At 44.3% G+C, this 19373-nt stretch overlaps 1 protein-coding gene across 1 annotated transcript in view; it reads right to left on the reverse strand.

Moving 5' to 3' along the window:
* Window positions 1-19373, reverse strand: part of rin1b (Ras and Rab interactor 1b) — a 65597-nt gene that overhangs the window by 7133 nt on the left and 39091 nt on the right. Inside the window, exons 6-7 of the mRNA XM_056733017.1 lie at window positions 18360-18730; window positions 1777-2275 (exon numbers count right to left, since the gene is read on the reverse strand). Coding sequence (XP_056588995.1) covers window positions 1777-2275; window positions 18360-18730 — 870 coding nt within the window. The remainder of the gene's footprint in view (window positions 1-1776; window positions 2276-18359; window positions 18731-19373) is intronic.

The following is a 19373-nucleotide window of genomic DNA, read 5'->3' on the forward strand; positions in this document are numbered from 1 at the left end:
TTCCGTCTCACATTTACTTTGTATGAAATGTAGGAGAGGGGGTGTATCCTAAAACTGAGCCGAAAGCTGATTGGTTGCCCCCACGTATGTACTGTCCAAAAGCATTTTTTTTTTTGATTGACAAATGGATCAAGAAAAGCATTTGACAAAACGACAAAGAAACGCAATTTGCAAATAGAGAAAGAAAAGCATTTGTCAAATGCTTATTTTAAATGCTTTTTTTAAATGTGTGTTAAAATGATTTATTAATTACATTTTTATTGTTTTGTTTTTCTATGTTTTAGAACATTAATTAAATAAACAGTTTTAACTTCATCTATTTATTTATACATTCAAAAACGGTCTATAAATGTATTGTTTTATCTCTCAATTAAACTACATTTTAAAACACAACTTAAATAAACCATTTTAAGATACAGGAAAATAATAGAGAAATAAATTTTAACTGAATCGTCTACTGTCATTCCAACTCTTTCCAAAACAACTCATGAGACCTAGAATTACTGTGCGAGAGATGAAGTGAGAAATTAAAAGAAATACGTTCTTGCAATGTTCTTCAATAAGAGCTGGATGCAGAGAACCAACTTGGGAAAGAACAAATGGCTTTCAAAGCACATTTCAATGTGAACTTTACACAGCCCGGTTAACACAGTTTCTAGAATGTGAGAGGAATAATGTAGCTTAAAAAAGTGACGCCATGAGTGTGTAACATAGCACAACAAAGACAAATGAACAATACTTTGTGTTCGAGGCTGTAGAACTTTAAGCATACACGGTAAATTATTCTTTGAGTCATTGAAGCTTGTTCATATAAATGCAAATGAACTGAGTCAGTGCATCAGAAATATAGAACAGATATAATTCTATTTGTAAATATGTACATTACGCTCTTATTTTCACTTTTTAAAATAGAGCTTATAAACATAATGTTCATATAGGAAACATCCACTAAACAGCTTGGTGAAACTAAATAACATCCTCTGTTCAGTTCAAATTATTGTTTGTACACCACAAGAAAAAGGGCCAAACTCAGTGAGCAAGAAACTCTGAGCACTGAGCCAAATCTGCCACCTATCCTTCCTCTCTCTCTCTCTCTCTCTCTCACTCCTTCTCTCTCTACGCCTTCATTCGATTCTGAAGTATGCGTGGGAATTTGTTATGTGCTAATGATAAATGTAAAGTAGAAAATGCAATTGCCTCCAGGAAAATCTGAAACAGCATCCTTCCCTACAGAGAAATGTGGATGATCTTACTTTGATTTAGTGCGATAACTCATAATCCTATGATAACTACATTATCAGTTCTTCCACCTATGTAGGGTATTAAAAATTTGATGGTTTTATTTAAAGTTTTGATTCTTCTGTAATAAATGATGTAATTAAAAATAATCTAATTTCATCCTGTGGCTTAAGCGCACATCGTACCATCTGAAGTTAATGAACTGCAGAAAAAAAGAATTTCACAACAAAAACATTGCTTCACGTTCGGAGAATATGATATTATCCAGGTGCAATACTAATTTATCATCTAACACCATTTTGAATTTTGTTGCCGGATACAACCAGAAACACCTCTTTTCCTTAAAGTAAATTTTTCAAGAAAAATGTGATTCTGAAGATAAAGGATCCGTACTTGTAATGATCGATTTGTATGTTAAAAAACTACAGGGGTTATAAAGGAGTATCATCACTGTGTTTCTTATAAAGACGCTTAGTTTCATGTTCCTCCAGGAGAAATGTCTCTATAATAAGTATCACTGGCAAGAGGCCTTCTTACCTTTCTCATTCTCAGGCACCAACGTCTCAATCGGAGGCTCAATTTCTCCTGCTTCCAGAAGGAGGCTCTTGGCTTGGGACAGAAATCTCCTCAACCCTTCAAGAATCTTGACAGCAGAACTAGAGGCCTTCATCTCCTGCCTCTGTTTCTCTAGAAAATCTTGCACCAATGACCCAAATGTAGAGCGTCTGTCGCGGGAGAGTTCATCTACCAATCGGGCAACTCGTCGTTCAGGAGCAAACACACAGACGAAAGCGGCAGTCATGCGGCGCAAGGTGGAAGTGGGGTTCGCAGAGGGGAATCGAGTACCTCGTGCGGCAGGTGGCCATTGTTCGGCAGAGTCCAAGAGGTTGTCCTCTTCTTCCAGACTACTAAAAGAGCTATTGCTGTCCAGTTCAGCAAGAGAAGGAGCATGAGTTCTTTCCAAAGCGAGGCAAACCCCACCATCTTCAGGAGCTTTGTTGAGTTGATCATCGTCACGCTGTGGCATTAAGTTACTCTAAAAGCACAACAAGATGTAAATGTGTGTTAATTTTAGGACACTGCACTACAGAAATACTTCAAAAAACACATCACGATGACAACCTTCCTGAACTACGTGAAGCGTGGGCACAGCATGTTGAATATCATTACATTGCTTGTAGGAGGCGGTTAAACCACTAAAGGTTACATTTGTGCTAACCTTCCTCCACCCGCGCTAACACGCTACCTCATACAAATGCATGGTGACTGTGATTTAGCAGGATCAACATGTTTTCTTAGTCCTAACCTTTTCCACAACCCTTAGCCTAAATGATGGATGCTCATTCCTGCTCCTGGAGACATTATATTCATCCAACCCCTACAAACCTATGAACATGAATCAGAAACTCTGAGTGTGGTTGAAACTACACTCGTAAGAAAGTAAGATCTACCTATGCAGGTTGGTTACTTCTGCCCTAAAACATGTGTTTAAAAAATACAGAAACGCAACATAACAAACGAACATAACCGAATGTAATTTCTTCCATTTCTCAAATACCATTCACTAAATAAGCGGCTCTATTATAAGCAGGAGAAGCTTTTGTCTTCCATCATTATGAAATTATATATTGCGATGAAATTTTGCAATGAAGACACATATTGGAGTGTGATTTTCAGTTTAAACCTGTGAACCGTTTGAACTGTATTTACATTACACCATTCACGCATTTTGAGAAAGTTACGTTACCCATTTATTTATTATATAACATAAAAAAACATAAAAATAAAAAGATATTAAAGTGAGCACCAACTGCAGTAAATATTCAGATCAGTTGAACGGGTAAAAAACATAATGATATGTTAACTGTAACTGTGATATAGCATTGACTCTCATGTATCTTGTGACCAATTGTTTCATTACGAGAGATTTTAATGTGAAGTGTCATTGGCTCTCAAGACCGATTGAGTCATGACATCTAAAAGTTTAACAATATCTTACTGTGTGCATTGTATTCATGTAAAAATTAGAAGAAACTTATATAATGCCTCAATTCCGAAGGTTTGCAATGCAAGTTGCTTTGTAATATACTGTTTTTTTGGTCAATGTATGAAATATATACCTGTACTTTCACTCATGTGTTATGTTTTGTATGGTTGAGAAGTGGTTAGGTTTAGGCAGGGGTGGGGTCAGGGGCTCCAAAATATCTGGAAATCCATAGATATGCATTAAACTACTAATGCTATGAAAAATACAAAGAATTATATGCATAAAGTGAACAACGTAATGCACATTAGAAAATGGGTACTAAAATGGTACTAAATGGTACTGAAAAAAATTAAATGTAGTACATAGCGTAAATTTATGTATGTGTGGAAAAAATGTTTATAATGTTAACCCTGTTTTTATTCAATGTTCACAGGTCTAGTGCACTTAAATGTCTAATACATTACTCGTTCAGGAGAATAGCCGATACAACCTTTAAAATGTATCTAAAAATACAGTACTTCACAGATGATTAATGTAGCATATATGGTCAACCTTTGTTAGTTACCTCTGTTAGATCACATATACTGTATTTAAAAATAAACGTAGAAAAAGATGGAAATGCTTTCCCTTTGAATTTTGAAGTTTTATGTACACACAATACGAACTACATTTATCTATTACAAACTCCCTTTATAATTTCAGGCTGATGATCCAATGGTTTATGTGTGTGTCTCAGCAAGCCTGAGTGACATTTCACTCTGGATGAAGGACCATCACCTGCAGCTGAACCTTGCAAAAAATAACTGCTTGTGATCTCGGCAGACCCAAATATTCATCACAACCTCTTCATTTTCAACTAGATTCATCAGCAACGGAGCTTCGTTCAATAAAAACTATTTAATACCAAAACCTCAAAAAAGTGGACAGACTACAGAGAGTTCACTCAGCTCTTTGACGCTGTGATAGAGAACACAGGTTCGCGTCTGATTTCTTCCCCCAAACAGCGCATGAAATTTGCATGCTGGTCTCCGCCCCCGAATGTCCGGTATAAAAGGAAGCCGGCGTGCAGCATTCATTTACCTCTTGTTCTGAAGAGCCTGAGAGCCTCTCACGACTGCAGCAGAATACGATACGTTTTTGTGGCATAAGGAACACAACGTCTCGTTCCCTCCATCAGGGAACTGAGGTTACAGACGTAACCAAGACGTTCCCTTTCTTTCGGTCTCACAACGTTGTGTCGAGAACGACAGATTGGGTTACCTATGGAGAACGCCTCAAAACTGTATCGCGTCACAATCTCTAGCGAAGCAACGGTAACAGGCCTGGGCGTGTCATCTCAAAGCGTTCGCGAAACTTTACCTTCCAATGTGGTGGTCCAGGGGTTCCAGAGCTTTCTTGGAGAAAGATGGATACAGCCCTGACCGGTAACCTTTCACGGACGGAGGCCTTAGCTCTCTACTGGCGAGTGGTCGTCCGGCTCGGGTTTACACCTGGAAAGCGCAACTTCCTTAATTAGGGATGCGCTGCAGAGGCCACCTCCTACCCGTGGGGAGGAATATGGTGGACATAGGTATGGTCTCGTCCTTGGAGGAGAACGCATGGAACGTGCGGGCTGAGTAGTTAACCGCGAGGTGGAGGTCCACCTGGGGAGTGGGAGTGGGAACCATTTCATGAGGATACATCGGACGGAACAGCCCACGGAGGGGGTGTAACAAACTTCCGGTAGCACTGGGTCCAGTTAGAGCTATCTGTGATAGTTCATATGGTGTCCCGGCCTAAGGAGGAAGGCTGCTCTGCCCAGCCAACCCCCAGGGGGTGCTTGCTTAGTGATGGATGGAATGCCTGTTCTTAACCAGTGTTCGGGTAAGAAGGAAGGTTGGTGAGATACCTGTTCTTAGCCATATGTTTGGGTAAGAACGGAGGTAGATAGCACACTGACCCAACCTACTGGAGGGTGGAAAGGTGCTTTCGCAGGCATACGCCCCCCCGGATGCCAGTCCTACATGTCGCCATGAAGGACGTGGGCTGACAGCGGGTTTATGCAAAGGTTGTTAACCCTTGCGAAGGTGTTTGGGCGTAGCCCAACCCGCAGCTCTACAGATGTCTGCTAGAGAGGCGCTTCTGGCCAGTGCCCCGGAGGTGGCTATACCCCGTGTGGAGTAAGCCCTCACTGCCAATGGGCATGGGAGATTCTGAGATTGGTATGCCGTCGTAACCGCATCCACGACCAAGTGCGCCAGCCTCTGCTTGGAGACAGCCTTCCCCTTCTGCTGTCCTCCAACACAGAGAAGGAGCTGGTCAGAGCTTCTGAGCTCTGCGTGCGGTCCAGGTGGAGGCGCACTGCACGGACACAACACGGATGGGGTTGGGTCTTCCTCCCCGATGGGGTGCGCCTACAAGTTCACCACTTGGCCCCGGAAGGGAGTAGTGGGAACTTTTGGGCACGCATCCGGGCCTGGGTCTCAAGATAACGTAAAAGTTTCCAGGGCCGAATTCAAGGCAATCAGGGGACACGGAGAATGCTAGGAGGTACCTAAGCCTCTTGAAGGAAGCGAGCACCATCAGGAGGGCCGTCTTACTCGTCAGGTGAGGAAGATCGGAACCCAAGAGGGTATGGAGCATAGACGAGGCGGATTCCGCCCTCTCGCGCCCCTTAGAAACCTGGTGAGGCTCATTGGGGGGGAAGGGGTACTTCTGCCCGTCCGGCGGTCAGCTTAGCGCAAGGGTATCCGTGCCGAGGGGGCCTCCTGTGTTTCGGGAGGGGGCAATGGTGGGGGCAATGGTGGTGTTTCGGGAGGCGAACAGTTGAAAGGTTGAAAGGGAGAACAGGTCGATTGCCACAAAACCAATCCTGACACCTGATAGATGTCAGGATGCGCCTCTGCGTGAGCATCCTAAACGGCAGCTTGTGAAGGTGCTTTGTTCAGGGTATGCAGACCAATGGGGCATGACCCGCCGTCTTTCATGGGAACAATGAAGTGTGGGCTATAACCCACTGAACATCTTGGTTGAGGGACGAACTCAATGTCTGTTTTGCCAGAAGGGGCGTGACCTCTACCCAAAGTACGGAGGCGTCCCTGCCTCTGACAGAGGGAGAGAGGATGCCCCGAAACTTGGGAGAGTCTCTGGCGAACTGGATCGAGTAACCAAGACGGACCGTCTTCATTAGCTACCAAGACAGTTTTGGCAGCTCTCGAGCTCCCAGGGACTGTGACAGGTGGACCTAGGGGACGGTCTGCTTCACCATTCCCACGGGGGGTGGTTCGTCGGCTGGCGGAACTAACCATATGTCCCGGGGGGGTCCCCGGAGGGAAGGTTGGCTCCGCCTTTTTGCCTGCCTGGTAGGACAGCTGCAAACACTGTCGGTTCGAGAGTGGTGGCAGCTGTCGTGTGTGTACGACCCTACGCCTCGCCAGGGCGTGAGTTCAGGTAGCTGGGCACAGTCCAGTGGAGTGTGCGATCGGCTGCAAGTACACCTGGGGAGAACAGAAAAACTCTGTGAGTAAGTGGGCGCCCGGCCCTAAAAAGGGTCCGGCTTTGGTGACGACGCAGGAGCCGTCCGGTACCGACCGATCAGAACTGACTTCATTGGTATCTCAGGGAAAGGGGCCCTCCCATCTGGGGCGAGAATGGATTCGTGTGCTAAATTTGGATTGGTCAAAAGTCAATTATATAGGCGATCCTGTTGAAAAAATGTGTGCGCAACATGCAGACATGTTTAGCTCACATTTGGGCTGTGCAAAAGCCACACTGCCAAATTGAGAGTGGCTCCGTGTGATTTCATGACAGATTGAGACTGAACTGAAGCTGTATTTTGTGTGAAAAACAGAGCTTACGGTGGAATCTGATTGTGTTCTTTGGGATTTTCGAGTGGTAGTTCATGATTTTTGAGGGCACAACTGCAAAAAGAATTACATCACAATTTCCGGGGATGGTAAAAATGAAGGCCATAGCTCGTAGCCATTTCTGGTGGCCAAAGCTTGATGCAGACATAAAAGCTGTAGTTAGCACATGTCGAATCTGCAAAGCAGATAGAAACCATCCTGCCACAGCTCCATTGAATAATTTGAGTTGGCCTGTTAGGCCCTGTCATAGAATACACATAGACTTTGCTGAAAAAGGAAAACACAATTTTCTGGTGGTTACAGTTATTCTCGTTGGCCAGATATTGCGCTGATGTCAAGTACAACTGTGGACAAAACTATTGAAGTACTAGGGGGATATTTTCCCACATGGGGTCTTCCAGATGAATTGGTATCTGATAATGCAACTCAGTTTGTTTCCAGGGAATTTCAGGACTTTCTGAAGAACAACGGGGTAAAACACGTTCGGAGTCCAGCTGACCATCCAGCTTTGAAAGAGGCTGCGGAAGGCTTGGTACAGAACTTGAAAAGAGTGTTGGATAAGTGTCAGCGTGAAAACATGTCTTTGCCTCATTATATTCACAACTTTTTTTTTATTACCGGAGCACCCCACAGTCTACAACGGTGAAGTCTCCTGCTCAGTTGTTTATAAAACAGGAATTGAAAACCAGGTTGTCTCTCTTAAAACCCTGTTTTTCCGTTAGCATGACAAACAGACAGGAAGTTCTACAGATGAAAAAATCTGACGGATCCAAGAGAGTCAATCAGTTTTTGCCAAAACAACAAGTGTTGGTTCGAAACCAAAGGGGAGGAGAAGGTGAAAAGTAGGTATCAGGTAGGGTTGTTAAGATACTTGGTCCTGTTACATACTTGGTGAAATTGTATGAAAAACTGTACAAGAGACATGTCAATCAGAAATAAGGGGAGGAAAATTAGGATTTATGTCAGGTTGATGAAGTAAACACAGAGGTGTTAACAACAAGAGCTCATGGTATTGTGTCTGGGTATGGGTCTGATGTATGTACTGTAACTCCAGGAGAATGAACCACTGCCATAAGGTGGTGTTGTATGTTTCATGGTGTTAATTTTCTGATATACTGAAGATGTGATCCCAACAGTGCAGCGTGGGTTGTGTATCGTGTAACCTGTTTGGCCCGCACATGCCCTCTTCTCTCGGTCAGCAAAATAAAAAGGCATAAACCCTAAACTCTAGTTGTGGTTCTTTCTGTTTGAAAGCAGGATACATGACATGCTCGCAAACAAATTAAAAGCCCTGCTCTTGGCCTACAAACCAACGCTGGTCAGGCAACCCCATACCTTCACTCGCTAATACAGATTTATGTACCCCCTATATCCCTGTGCTCTGTTAATGAACCACATCTTGTCGTGCCATCCTAAAAAGTAAAAAAATCACTCTCACGTGCCTTCTCTGGATCTGTTCCACACTTGTAGAATGATCAACCTATTGCTACAAGATCTGGAGATTTTGTAGCCATCTGTAAGATTCGGCTAAAGACTAACTTCCATCAACACCTGACCCATTAATACAGACTTAAATTTTTTCTACTTCTTTTTCTATCCTTACAAAAAAGGTACTTAGCTTTGTGTACTTTGGTAGGCTAACTGAGACCAGATTTATTGCACTTTTGCATTGTTGTCTTTGGGTTGTTCTAATTGCTTCCATTGTTTACCTCATTTGTAAGTCGCCTTGGATGAGCGTGTCTGCTAAATGAATGAATGTAAATGTCTAAATACATTACATCTACATTTAAGCATTAGGCAGACGCTTTTATCCAAAGCGACTGTGACGAGTCTCCCTTAGCGCAATCAGTGTCGCCATGGAAACAGAGGGTTGCAAGGAGGCGCAGCTGCCGGTCGTCGGAGATTGATGAGATGCAGCATAAAAGCCAGACCAACCCAAGGCATGGTGAGCTACGACTCCACAGCATGAGTTAACTAACGTGTCTCTCCCATTCTTTCAAACCAGATCGTCACGCCACCTGCAAGCACAGCACAGCACATCACACCCCACCACCTCCCGGACCGAAGCCACGAAGTCAGGAAACTTGGGCAAAACCCACAGCCACGGGAGCACTAATTCATTTAATAAAAATCCCCTCTGGGGTGTGTGTTTTTGAGATCTGGTGTACGTGTCATTTCTCCACTCGCCACAGCGACTTTGCATTATCCTATACATTTGTTTCTTAGTATGTGAAGCCCTCTACCTTGGCGTTGACCTTACCACTGAGCTACAGGAAAGCTCACCTGATGCCCTGCAAGACTTGAGCTGACATCGATTTTACACGGAGGCTGTAGAACCTTGCAAAGGTGTTGGGCACAGCCCAACCCGCCGCTCTGGAGATGTCTGCCAGAGAGGTGCTCTGAGCAAGTGCCTACGAAGAGGCTCTACTCCGGGTGGAGTGAGCTCTCACTGCCAGCACGGGCAATCTTGGGACCGGCCCTCCCTTCTACTGACCTACAAAACAGACAAAGAGCTGATCAGAGCTCCTGAAGCTCTACGTGCGGTCCAAGTATAGGCGGAGTGCGCGTACTGGACACAACACGGATGGGGTTGGGTCTTCCTCCCGGGTGGGGAGCGCCTAATCGTTTGCCACCTGGTCCCGAAAGGGAGACATACACTTTCAGTGTGGAAAGGGAGAGGTTAGTCTCAAGTCTCTCTTGTAAAAAGGACAACACGTTTCCGATTGAGCAACTCCGTGGGTCTTCTCTCCAAGAAGAACATTAGGACATGAAGAGGCGCCACTTATAGGTGTATAGCCGCCTAGGGGCCGGGGCCCTAGTCTGAGTGATGGTCTCAACCACCGCGGGGAGTAGATCACTTTGGGCCAGACAGGGAGGTTCCAGATGACTGGCCTGGGATGCCACAACGTGCCCTCCCCCTGAGAAAGCAGGTCCTTGGTCAGGGGAATCCGCCAGGGGGGAATTGTCGTCAGAAGCATTAGCTCCGAGAACAAAGTCCGGTTGGGCCAGTACGGCACAACTAGTAACACTTGTTGCTCCTCTTCCCTGACCTTGCATAGGGTCTGTGCAATGAGGCTCACTGGGGGGACTTGCGCTAGTTCTGCGGCCAGCTGTGCACTAGAGCATCCGTGCTGGGAGGGGCCTCGGGCAGAGAGTACTACAGCGGGCAATGGGTGGTGTCCAGGGAGGCAAACTGGTCTACCTGAGCCTGCCCAAGCCGCACCTAAATGAGCTGGACTGCACTGGGGTGGAGTCTTCACTCTCCGTGAGGGGTCGACTGACGAGAGAGCGTACCTGGTAGGGCATGAACACCTCCTAGTCATAGTCGATTACGCCCCCCGGTACCCAGAGGCCATACCCTAAAGGAGAGCCACCTCCAAGGCCATCGCAAAGGAGCTGTTCGTATTCTTCAGCCGGGTGGGAATCCCCTCGAAGATCCCGACTGACCAGGGAGAGCCGTTCATGTCCCGGTTGATGGCGGACCTCTTTCACCTACACCAGGTCAAGCAACTACGCACGTCCTTATACCACCGCCCAACTGCGTGAGTTCCACCCCGGGGACCGGCTACTGCTCCAACTGCTCACAGCCACGTCAAAATTCCTGGCGTGCTGGAGTCTTCCCTATACTGTTGTGGAAATGATCGGGATTACTGCCTCCGCCAGCCGGGACGCCGACAGGAGGAGAAGATCTACCATGTGAATCTCCTCAAGAGATGGATAGCCCCGCCAGCCCAAATGGCAGCCCTCAAGGAGAAGGAGCCACCAGAGATTCACATGGGAGAAAACCTCTCGCAACGGCATTCATTGAAGACCTCTTCATCCACTCGGAGAGCTGGGGTGATCATCGCGACAGAGTGCGGAGAGTGCTATGCGGCCTAAGGAAAGCCTGGCTGGTTGCGAACCCAAGAAAGTGCCACCTTGGACTCAACAAGGCTCGGTACCTAGGGTTCCGTTTTGGAAGAGGACTGATCCTGCCCCAGGAGAAGAAAGTGGAAGTTGTCCGGAACGCCCCATGGTCACGGTATAAGACCCAGGTACAAGCGTTTCTGGGGTTAGCAGGGTACCACCATTGCTTTATCCCCAACATCTCCTCTGTAGCCAGCCCGCTGACCTACCTAACCAAAAAGGGCAGACAGAACGACTCAGATGGAGCTCCGGGGCTGAGTAAGCCTTCCTCACCCTGAAAGAGCACTGACATCATCACCGGTACTCCACACTCTGGTTTACGGCTGCCCCTTCATCCTCCAGACCGATGCTTCGGACACCGGCCTGGGAGCGGTGTTATCTCAGGAACAGGGAGGGGAAGAACACCCGGTCATCTTCATCAGCAAGAAGCTCAACCCTGCTGAAACTCGATACGCTACTGTAGAGAAGGAGGCCCTGGCCATAAAGTGAGCAGTCCTGGTGCTCCGCTACTACCTGCTGGGAAGGAGTTTCATGCTAGTGACAGATCACACGCCCCTACAGTGGAGGGGAAAGTGAAGGACACCACCGCCAGCTTAATCCTGTGGTTCCTGACGCTCCAGGACTTCCATTGTACCGTGATACATCGAGCCTGGGCCTGTGAGGGTAGGGTGTACCGAGGTTCTGAGGTGCTGAAAGTTATTTGCTGATGGATGATGTTTGTTCAGCGAAAAGTCAGCGAAGTCCTTGGCAGTCGAAGATAAAGTCGTTGGGGGAGGAGGGGGGCAGACAAGAGAGTTGAATGTCTTGGAAAGCTGCCAAGTGTTAGGTACATAACTCACCTTGGTGTTAGAATAGAATAAGAATAGAATAAGAAGGGCTTTAATTGTGGCCACTATTGTCAGATCTCAGAATGTAATCTTAAAGAAAATGCAAAAAAGTTTGACAAGAGACATTTAGACATACTTCACGACTTCCATGTCAAAGTGAAATGACACCCAACTTCAGTACAGAACAGCTGTTTTATGAGCTCTGACGTGGAGACACTGTACCTTGACAGACCAGGCGCAAGCAGTAAAGTGCTCTTGAAGGTCATCCGAGTAATTCTAAAAAATGGGGAGAAAGAGCTTGACACATACGCCATACTCGATGACGGGTCAGAAAGGACCCTGCTACTGTTTGAAGCAGCACAGAAACTATATCTTCAGAGATTACCCGAAGATATAGCTCTCCGTACTGTAAAACAAGACATACATATTGTTCATGGGGTGGCTGTTTCTTTCTCTGTAGCAGCTGTTGCTCAGCCAGACAAAGCCTACACTATCGAAAGAGCTTTCACAGCCAAAGAACTGAGCCTCGCAGAACAAACATTCCCATTTAAGATACTGCAACGGAAATACAGACACCTGCAAGGTCTGCCTATCCCCCCACTGCAGCAGGCACAACCACTCTTACTAATTGGGTCAGATTACCCACATCTAATCACGGCCACATAACCTCTATGCCCTCCGTGAACAACAGAGTACACTCAGGGCTGCTGAAAGGAAATGGCGCAAGACCAAGAATCCTGCTGACCTAGGGGACTACCAGTCACTACTCTCCTCGTTCTCTGCTAGTGTTACCACAGCTGAAACGTCTTTCTATACCACCAAGGTGAGCAATGCACCTAACACTCGGCAGCTTTTCAAGACTTTTAACTCTCTTCTTTGCCCCCCTCTTCCCCCACCATCTGATCTTTGACCAAGGAGGACTTCAATGTATTTTTCACTGAGAAAAGTTAGACACTCTAAATCACCAGATACTGCTAGCAACCCTGTCATCTCTAGGAATCTAAGGCTCTCTACTCTGCTGGTTAAAATCCTACCTCTCTGGCAGATCCTTCAGGGTGTCATGGAGGGGATCGCTGTCCATTGCTCACCACATGATCACTGGGTTCCCTCAGGGATCGATGCTTGGACCGCTTCTTTTTTCCATCTACACAACATGCTTGGGACCCGTCATACGAGCAAATGGCTTCTCGTATCACTGTTATGCTGACGACACCCAGATCTACATCTCATTTCATCCAGACGATAGCACTGTAGCAGTTTGCATTACATTTTGCCTAGAGAACATCTCAGCTTGGATGAAAGAGCATAACCTCCAGCTGAAGCCGGCCAAGACAGAACTACTCGTGTTTCCGGCACACACCACGGTGCAAAATGATCTCACCATCCAACTTGACAATACCACAATAACTCCTTCCAAAACAGCCATATTTGATGAACAGCTGTCCTTCAAAGATCACATTGCAAAGACAACGCGGTCATGCCGATATGCCATATTCAACATTAGAAAGGTTACGCCCTATCTCACTGAGCATGGGGCACAACTCCTTGTCCAGGCCCTGGTAATCTCAAGGTTGGACTACTGAAATGCTCTCCTCGCTGGTCTTCCTACAAATGCTATCAAACCACTCCAACTGGTTTAGAAAGCAGCAGCACGCCTCATCTTCCAACAGCCTAAAAGAGCTCATGCGACTCCCCTTTTCATCTCTCTCCACTGGCTACCCGTTGACGCCCGTATCAGATTCAAGTCACTAATGCTTGCCTACAGGACTATCACTGGATCTGACCGGCATACTTTCACACCCTCCTACACTCCTACACCCCATCAAGATCCCTGCGTAAAGCAAACCAGAGGCGTCTTTTACTGCCATAAGGGCAGTAAATTGCTTTCCCACTCATTCTCATTCACAACTCCTTTCTGGTGGAACATTCTTCCTAATTTGTCCGGTCAACCACATCTCTCACAACATTCAAAAAACGACTTAAAACTCAACTCTTCTGTTAATACTTGACAGACAAATGAGAAGAAGAAAAAACTAACCCCCTCTGTTACTCTCAACAGGTAGTGGTCAAGCTTTTGTTGAAACCAGTAACTTTGTATTGGCACCTATTGCATTATTGCTCCTGTGTGACATATTGCTTATTGCTCCTTAATTACTTTGTAAGTCGCTTTGCATAAAAGCTTCTGCTAAATGACTAAATGTAAATGTCAGAACACAAGCATTTTCTTCATTTCCTATGCAGAAACCTGGAACAGGAAAGACCCCCTTCTGTTTATGAGTGGCAGGTTTTGCCCTTTGGCACAGGTTGAAGCCCCTGTTGTGTAACCTTTGTTTGCAGAACCATGTCTACAATCACAGCAAACCAGGAGATAATGTGCATGTCTCAGTAGAGCACAACTTCTACATAGACAATTAGCCTCAAAGTTTCTCATATGCCGAGGAGGCACAGAGTCTTTGAATTGAGGCAGTGGGCTACTAACACTTCATCTGTCCTTGGTCATTTCCCTGATGAGCTGAAATCTGCAAACAGTCACCTTCGGTTCACTCAAAGTGGAGAAGACCCACAAGAGATGACTCTGGGCCTTCGTTGGCAGTGCCCTTTAGATGTTCTCGGTTACAGATCCAGAAAACAGGAAGATTCCGTGCCAACACTGAGGAACAAATACAAGACACACTACACTCGCACACTACCAGTCGATATGACCCATTAGGTGACTCATTAGGTTTCCTAATCCCATTCACGACAAGACTAAAAATGATTGTCCAACGCCTCTGGGATAAAAAACGTGAATAGGATGATCTAGATCTAGGTATTTTCAGAGTTGAACCCGGCAAATGAAATTACACAAGGACTCACTCTCTTAACCTTCAGAGCAGAGCAGATGGAATCAAGGCCCACAGCTCTTAACTCAGCCATTCAACCCAAACAGCCACTGCCTGTGATGACGCCCAAGAATGCCGTCATTCACAGGCTCAACTGGAACTTTTAAAACACGCTCAGGTTGAAAGCTTTCCAGACGAAACAGCATAACTTCAGTTAAGCAACCCTGTATCTCGCTGGAGTCATTCTCTAACTCTATCCCCAGAATGCGATCACAAAGCCAAATTAATTAGAGTTGGGGGATACCTGCGCCGATGTGATGACCTGGACTCAAATACTCTCCACTCTATTGTCTTGAATCCAACCTATTGCTATATTAAGGACCTGAATGTGTGATAACAGAATTGAGATGAAAATACTGGATCATGAGAGGCAAAGAGGCAGTTAGAGGACATCAGCGCAACTGCTTTGAATGCAAGAAATGGCAAGGGAAGCCAGAAATACCCAGGATGGTTGATCTTAAAAAGTCTAACCTTAGACTGTTTCGTCCAGTTTTTTACTCGACAGGCATTGACTGTTTCGGCCCTTTCCAGGTAAAGTTTGGACGCAGATGTTAAAAAGACTGTGAAAATGCCTTACCATCAAAGCTCTTCATATATAACTTCTATCCTCCCTTGACTCTGACTCCATTCTCATGTCTCTAAGAACATTTAAAGCCTGCAGAGGAAAACCACACAGAATTCTTGTGATCATGGGACAAATTTCAGGGGAGGTAACACAGAACTTCAGAATGCCTTCAATGCACTTTACCCAACCTTGAAAGACCATCTGTTTTCTTAACATATACATTTTCATCTAAATCCGGCAAATGCACCACATTTCAGCGGATCATGGGAGAGATAGGTTGAGTCTATCAAGATTGCACTGCGTACATCTCTTGGTTCATAATCCTTTCCAGAGGAAGTACTGACTACCATACATGTGGAAATAGAAGGAATACTAAATTCCAGACCCCTGGGATACAGTATGTCTCTTCAGATATTGCGATATAGACTCTGTAACACCTAATTGCCTCCTTATGGGACATCTTAGTTCTAAATTATTACAAGTCGTCTACCAAGAGTCTGAAATACTCCGCTGTAAGAGAGCCGGATTCTGATTGAGAACTTCTGGAAATGCTTCTGTAGCGGTTTTAGCTGTTGTTAAAATAGTGATCAACTAAGCTCACCAAATATGATTCCCAACTAGATCCATCAAGATCACATCCACGAAATGAGTTATGTAGCGTTAACTGTCACCCGTTCCGTATTTGGGACACCTAAGTTTGCGTGAATATTATGCATGTCATTTCTTATCGAATAATGACAAACTATATATCATGGGAATGGTCTAAAACTCTAGAATACAGATAAAGTAAAGGTTAAAGACAAAAGCTACACAAGACCAGTGGCTCGGTTGAGTAAACTGCCTGCACAACCATCTAATGGCAACAAGAACTAATCTGCCTTTTCAAAGGTCACACATTTGTTAAACAAATTAGGGAGCGGCTGTACAAAGGTCACATTGAAATGACATTGGCGCCCTCTATCAGACATTTTGTGCTACTGTGTTTGAATGTATATTTTGTTACCCGTGAGAACCAGGTGACTTATTCCTGCAATTTTATTGTTGCAAGATAGCCAAACTAGCTGTCAACCATGAATAGTTCGTTTTCAGGCATGTACCAAGGCTAATAAGCTTGTTAGAAGTTATGTTGATCGTCGCTATTATGTAGTTCAATTTCTAATAAAATGTGTTGATACTGTCAGAAATCGCTCGCAAGAACCCAATTGCAGGCAGCAGTTCAGGGGTTAACAAAAATGGCTTTTATTATACAAGAAACACAAAACAAAGACCCACGATGGGGTATAACAGGACAAGCAGAGTAAGACAGGACGTAGACTGACTATTATTTAACTGAAATAAACAACACTTGACATAAACTAGACTGCACACTTACTAGACTGGACAATATCTTCGACAACTGGAACAGGAACATGAGTATGAGTATAAGTACATGGAACAGGTAAACACACTCAAGGTACTATACACGATGATGCACAAGTGAGTAACAAACTCAAATAAACACAATGACCAAGCACAGGACCATGGAACATGCAGACTATTTAATGGGGAGGAAATTAAGAAGGACAGGTGCAGCATGAACTAATTAACAATCAATAACGAGGTATACAAAAGGGCAGGAACAGAGATGAGACATGGAGAGAGCATGTGGTAGGTCAAAATGGACAAAAACATCTCTCTCCACGTATAACAGGGAGTCCTGCCATGATGACACATACTCCATGCATATATCTGACAGGTAAATTGCTAAATCCTTCCCTTAATCTCTTGTTACATTTGACACCTGTGTCTTGTTTGCGCTACTAAATGTCGGTTTATCCTCTGAAGTATGATTTGGTGAACACAGAATCTCAATTGCCTCCTAATACCAAACTAAACATGATTGATACGATTTTGATTACAATTGTTCTGAATATTACATGGAAAATGTAATTCTGCTTTTTGCATAGTTGGTTTAAAGTGAATATTTATACATCTGAGGTAATTTACATCCGTTGTAATAATGTACATACGTTCTTATGCAATTGCACTATATTTCATGTTGTTAACGTCATAGTACATTGTTTATTTAGTTATTATTGTTTCTAATTCATTCACTTATACTTAGTTTCATTATTATTCATTTGCAGAACCACACGTGTGTGTATCTATTGGAAACAGTAAAGATGTTTATTATGGATATGGACCGAGTGATTTATTGTTCGCCTGAACTTTCTGCAGCAGTTGCCACCCAGTTTAAAATGTCACCTTATCACACTCATACAATCTGTCTCGTCGTAGTGGTGCACTTTTAATAACTATGTTGAGTAGCACAAACACATTTCTGCATGCCGGCATTGTTGTTTGGATTATACTTAGCGCATTAAACTAAACATGTATTATGCATGATGTGATCACAATTTTTAAACACTTGCACTTTTTACGGGTTCAAGTTTATGGTCTCAGCTGCCTCAAAACGTCATTTTCATGTTCAAATGAAAATTGTTCTTAGTTGAAATGTGTCATTGTGTAAATGGCCTCTTAGGAAAAAAAGGTTCTCTTTTTTTTAGAAAAGTCTGTGATTTGTATGACATGAAATTACATTTAGAATTGTTTAACTGTCCGTGCGCACTGGGCGAAAAGCTTTATTTTTATTCTGTTTTGGTTAAAAATGTTTGGCTCTTATTTGTTAATAGGCAGTGTGCGGCTGATGCGCGTAGACATGGTTTTCTTTTGCCGCTCGGTTAATGTGAAATTGTGCTGCTATTACAAGCATGATTTGGTTACTACATTGCATTTGGACCCAATTTTCTACGATTATCAAGGAAAATGACTATGCTGATAAAAAAATTAATTGTTAAAACATTAACTTGAGAACACCATTGGGACATGATGGAGTGCTGCTTCTTAACACCAGAAGAGCCGCACACTGACACAGCCAGACCGTCAGCCCATGAGGCACAGCCCATGTTAGACCCTGCCCACAAACCCCCCCACCCCACTGAACATAGCGACCCCCTCCCCCCCCTCCGCCCATAAACCCAGCTCTTAATCTGCATGTTTTCCCTGGACCAACAAGGATGTTGATACTGGAACACAGCCTATTTGGCAAAATCATTCAAAAAAACATACCGACGGTATTTGGCCCATCATCTGTTCGTCCTCCTCTTCTGAGGTGGGAGACAGAGCTTGAGTCCTCCTGAGCATGCTTATCCCTCCTGTCCTCCTCTGGCCATCCTGGTTGGCATTCTCTTTAGGTCGCTCCCCCTGGGTTAAATCCGATTCTCCACCTGACAGACTAAGAGAGGTTTCATTGGACACACGGACCCTGAGGCTACGTTTGAAGCGGTGACGTTTATGTGAGGCAGCTCTGCTGGGCTGGGGTGGTTGAAGGAACAGGGGATTAATGAAACAGGGGTTTATGACCCTGGGCGTTCGGTGGGGTTTTGAAGGTGGAGGGGGACCATTTGGAAGGCCAGGAGATGTCTGAGAACTCCAAAACTCTAAAGACACCATGGAAGATTGAAAAGATCAGAAAAGAGACAAAAAACACTATTATGTTCATTATAGTTCAAAAGGATACTACCCCCCCCCCCCCCTTATAAATGCCTTTGGAAGAAAGATGTTTGGAAGAATGTTAGCAACTGACATTTCTGGGACATCATTGACTACCATAGTAGGAAGTTTTAGACTCAAAAAGCTCATAACAAACTGGCTACGTGTTTTGCTTTCAGCTATTTTCAGCAGGCAGACATGCCTCGAACTAAATGGGAAAGAAACTTAAAAAGTGAAAATTTCATCCATTGTCCCCTTTATAGCAATTGCAGACCGATTTTATTTTCTGATGCAGATCCAAGCAGAATTTCCAGTGGCTCTGAACCACAAGTAATAAAAAAAAGAAGTTAATTCGCTATAATGAGATATATGTTTTGTTAAAACGAGATGTTAATTCTTTATAACGAAATATTAATCCGTTAAAACAAGATATTTAATTTGTTATGAAAAAATATTTATCTGATAAAACGAGATATTAATTCATCATTTCGAGATATTGCAAGAAATTTTAAAGGAGGGATAAATTAAAATCACAGTTTTAACCCGAGCTTTTATTATATAAGAGGGAATCGTATTTAAGTGAACATCATG

Source organism: Triplophysa dalaica, chromosome 1 (assembly GCF_015846415.1).
Source record: "Triplophysa dalaica isolate WHDGS20190420 chromosome 1, ASM1584641v1, whole genome shotgun sequence".
NCBI lineage: Eukaryota > Metazoa > Chordata > Actinopteri > Cypriniformes > Nemacheilidae > Triplophysa > Triplophysa dalaica.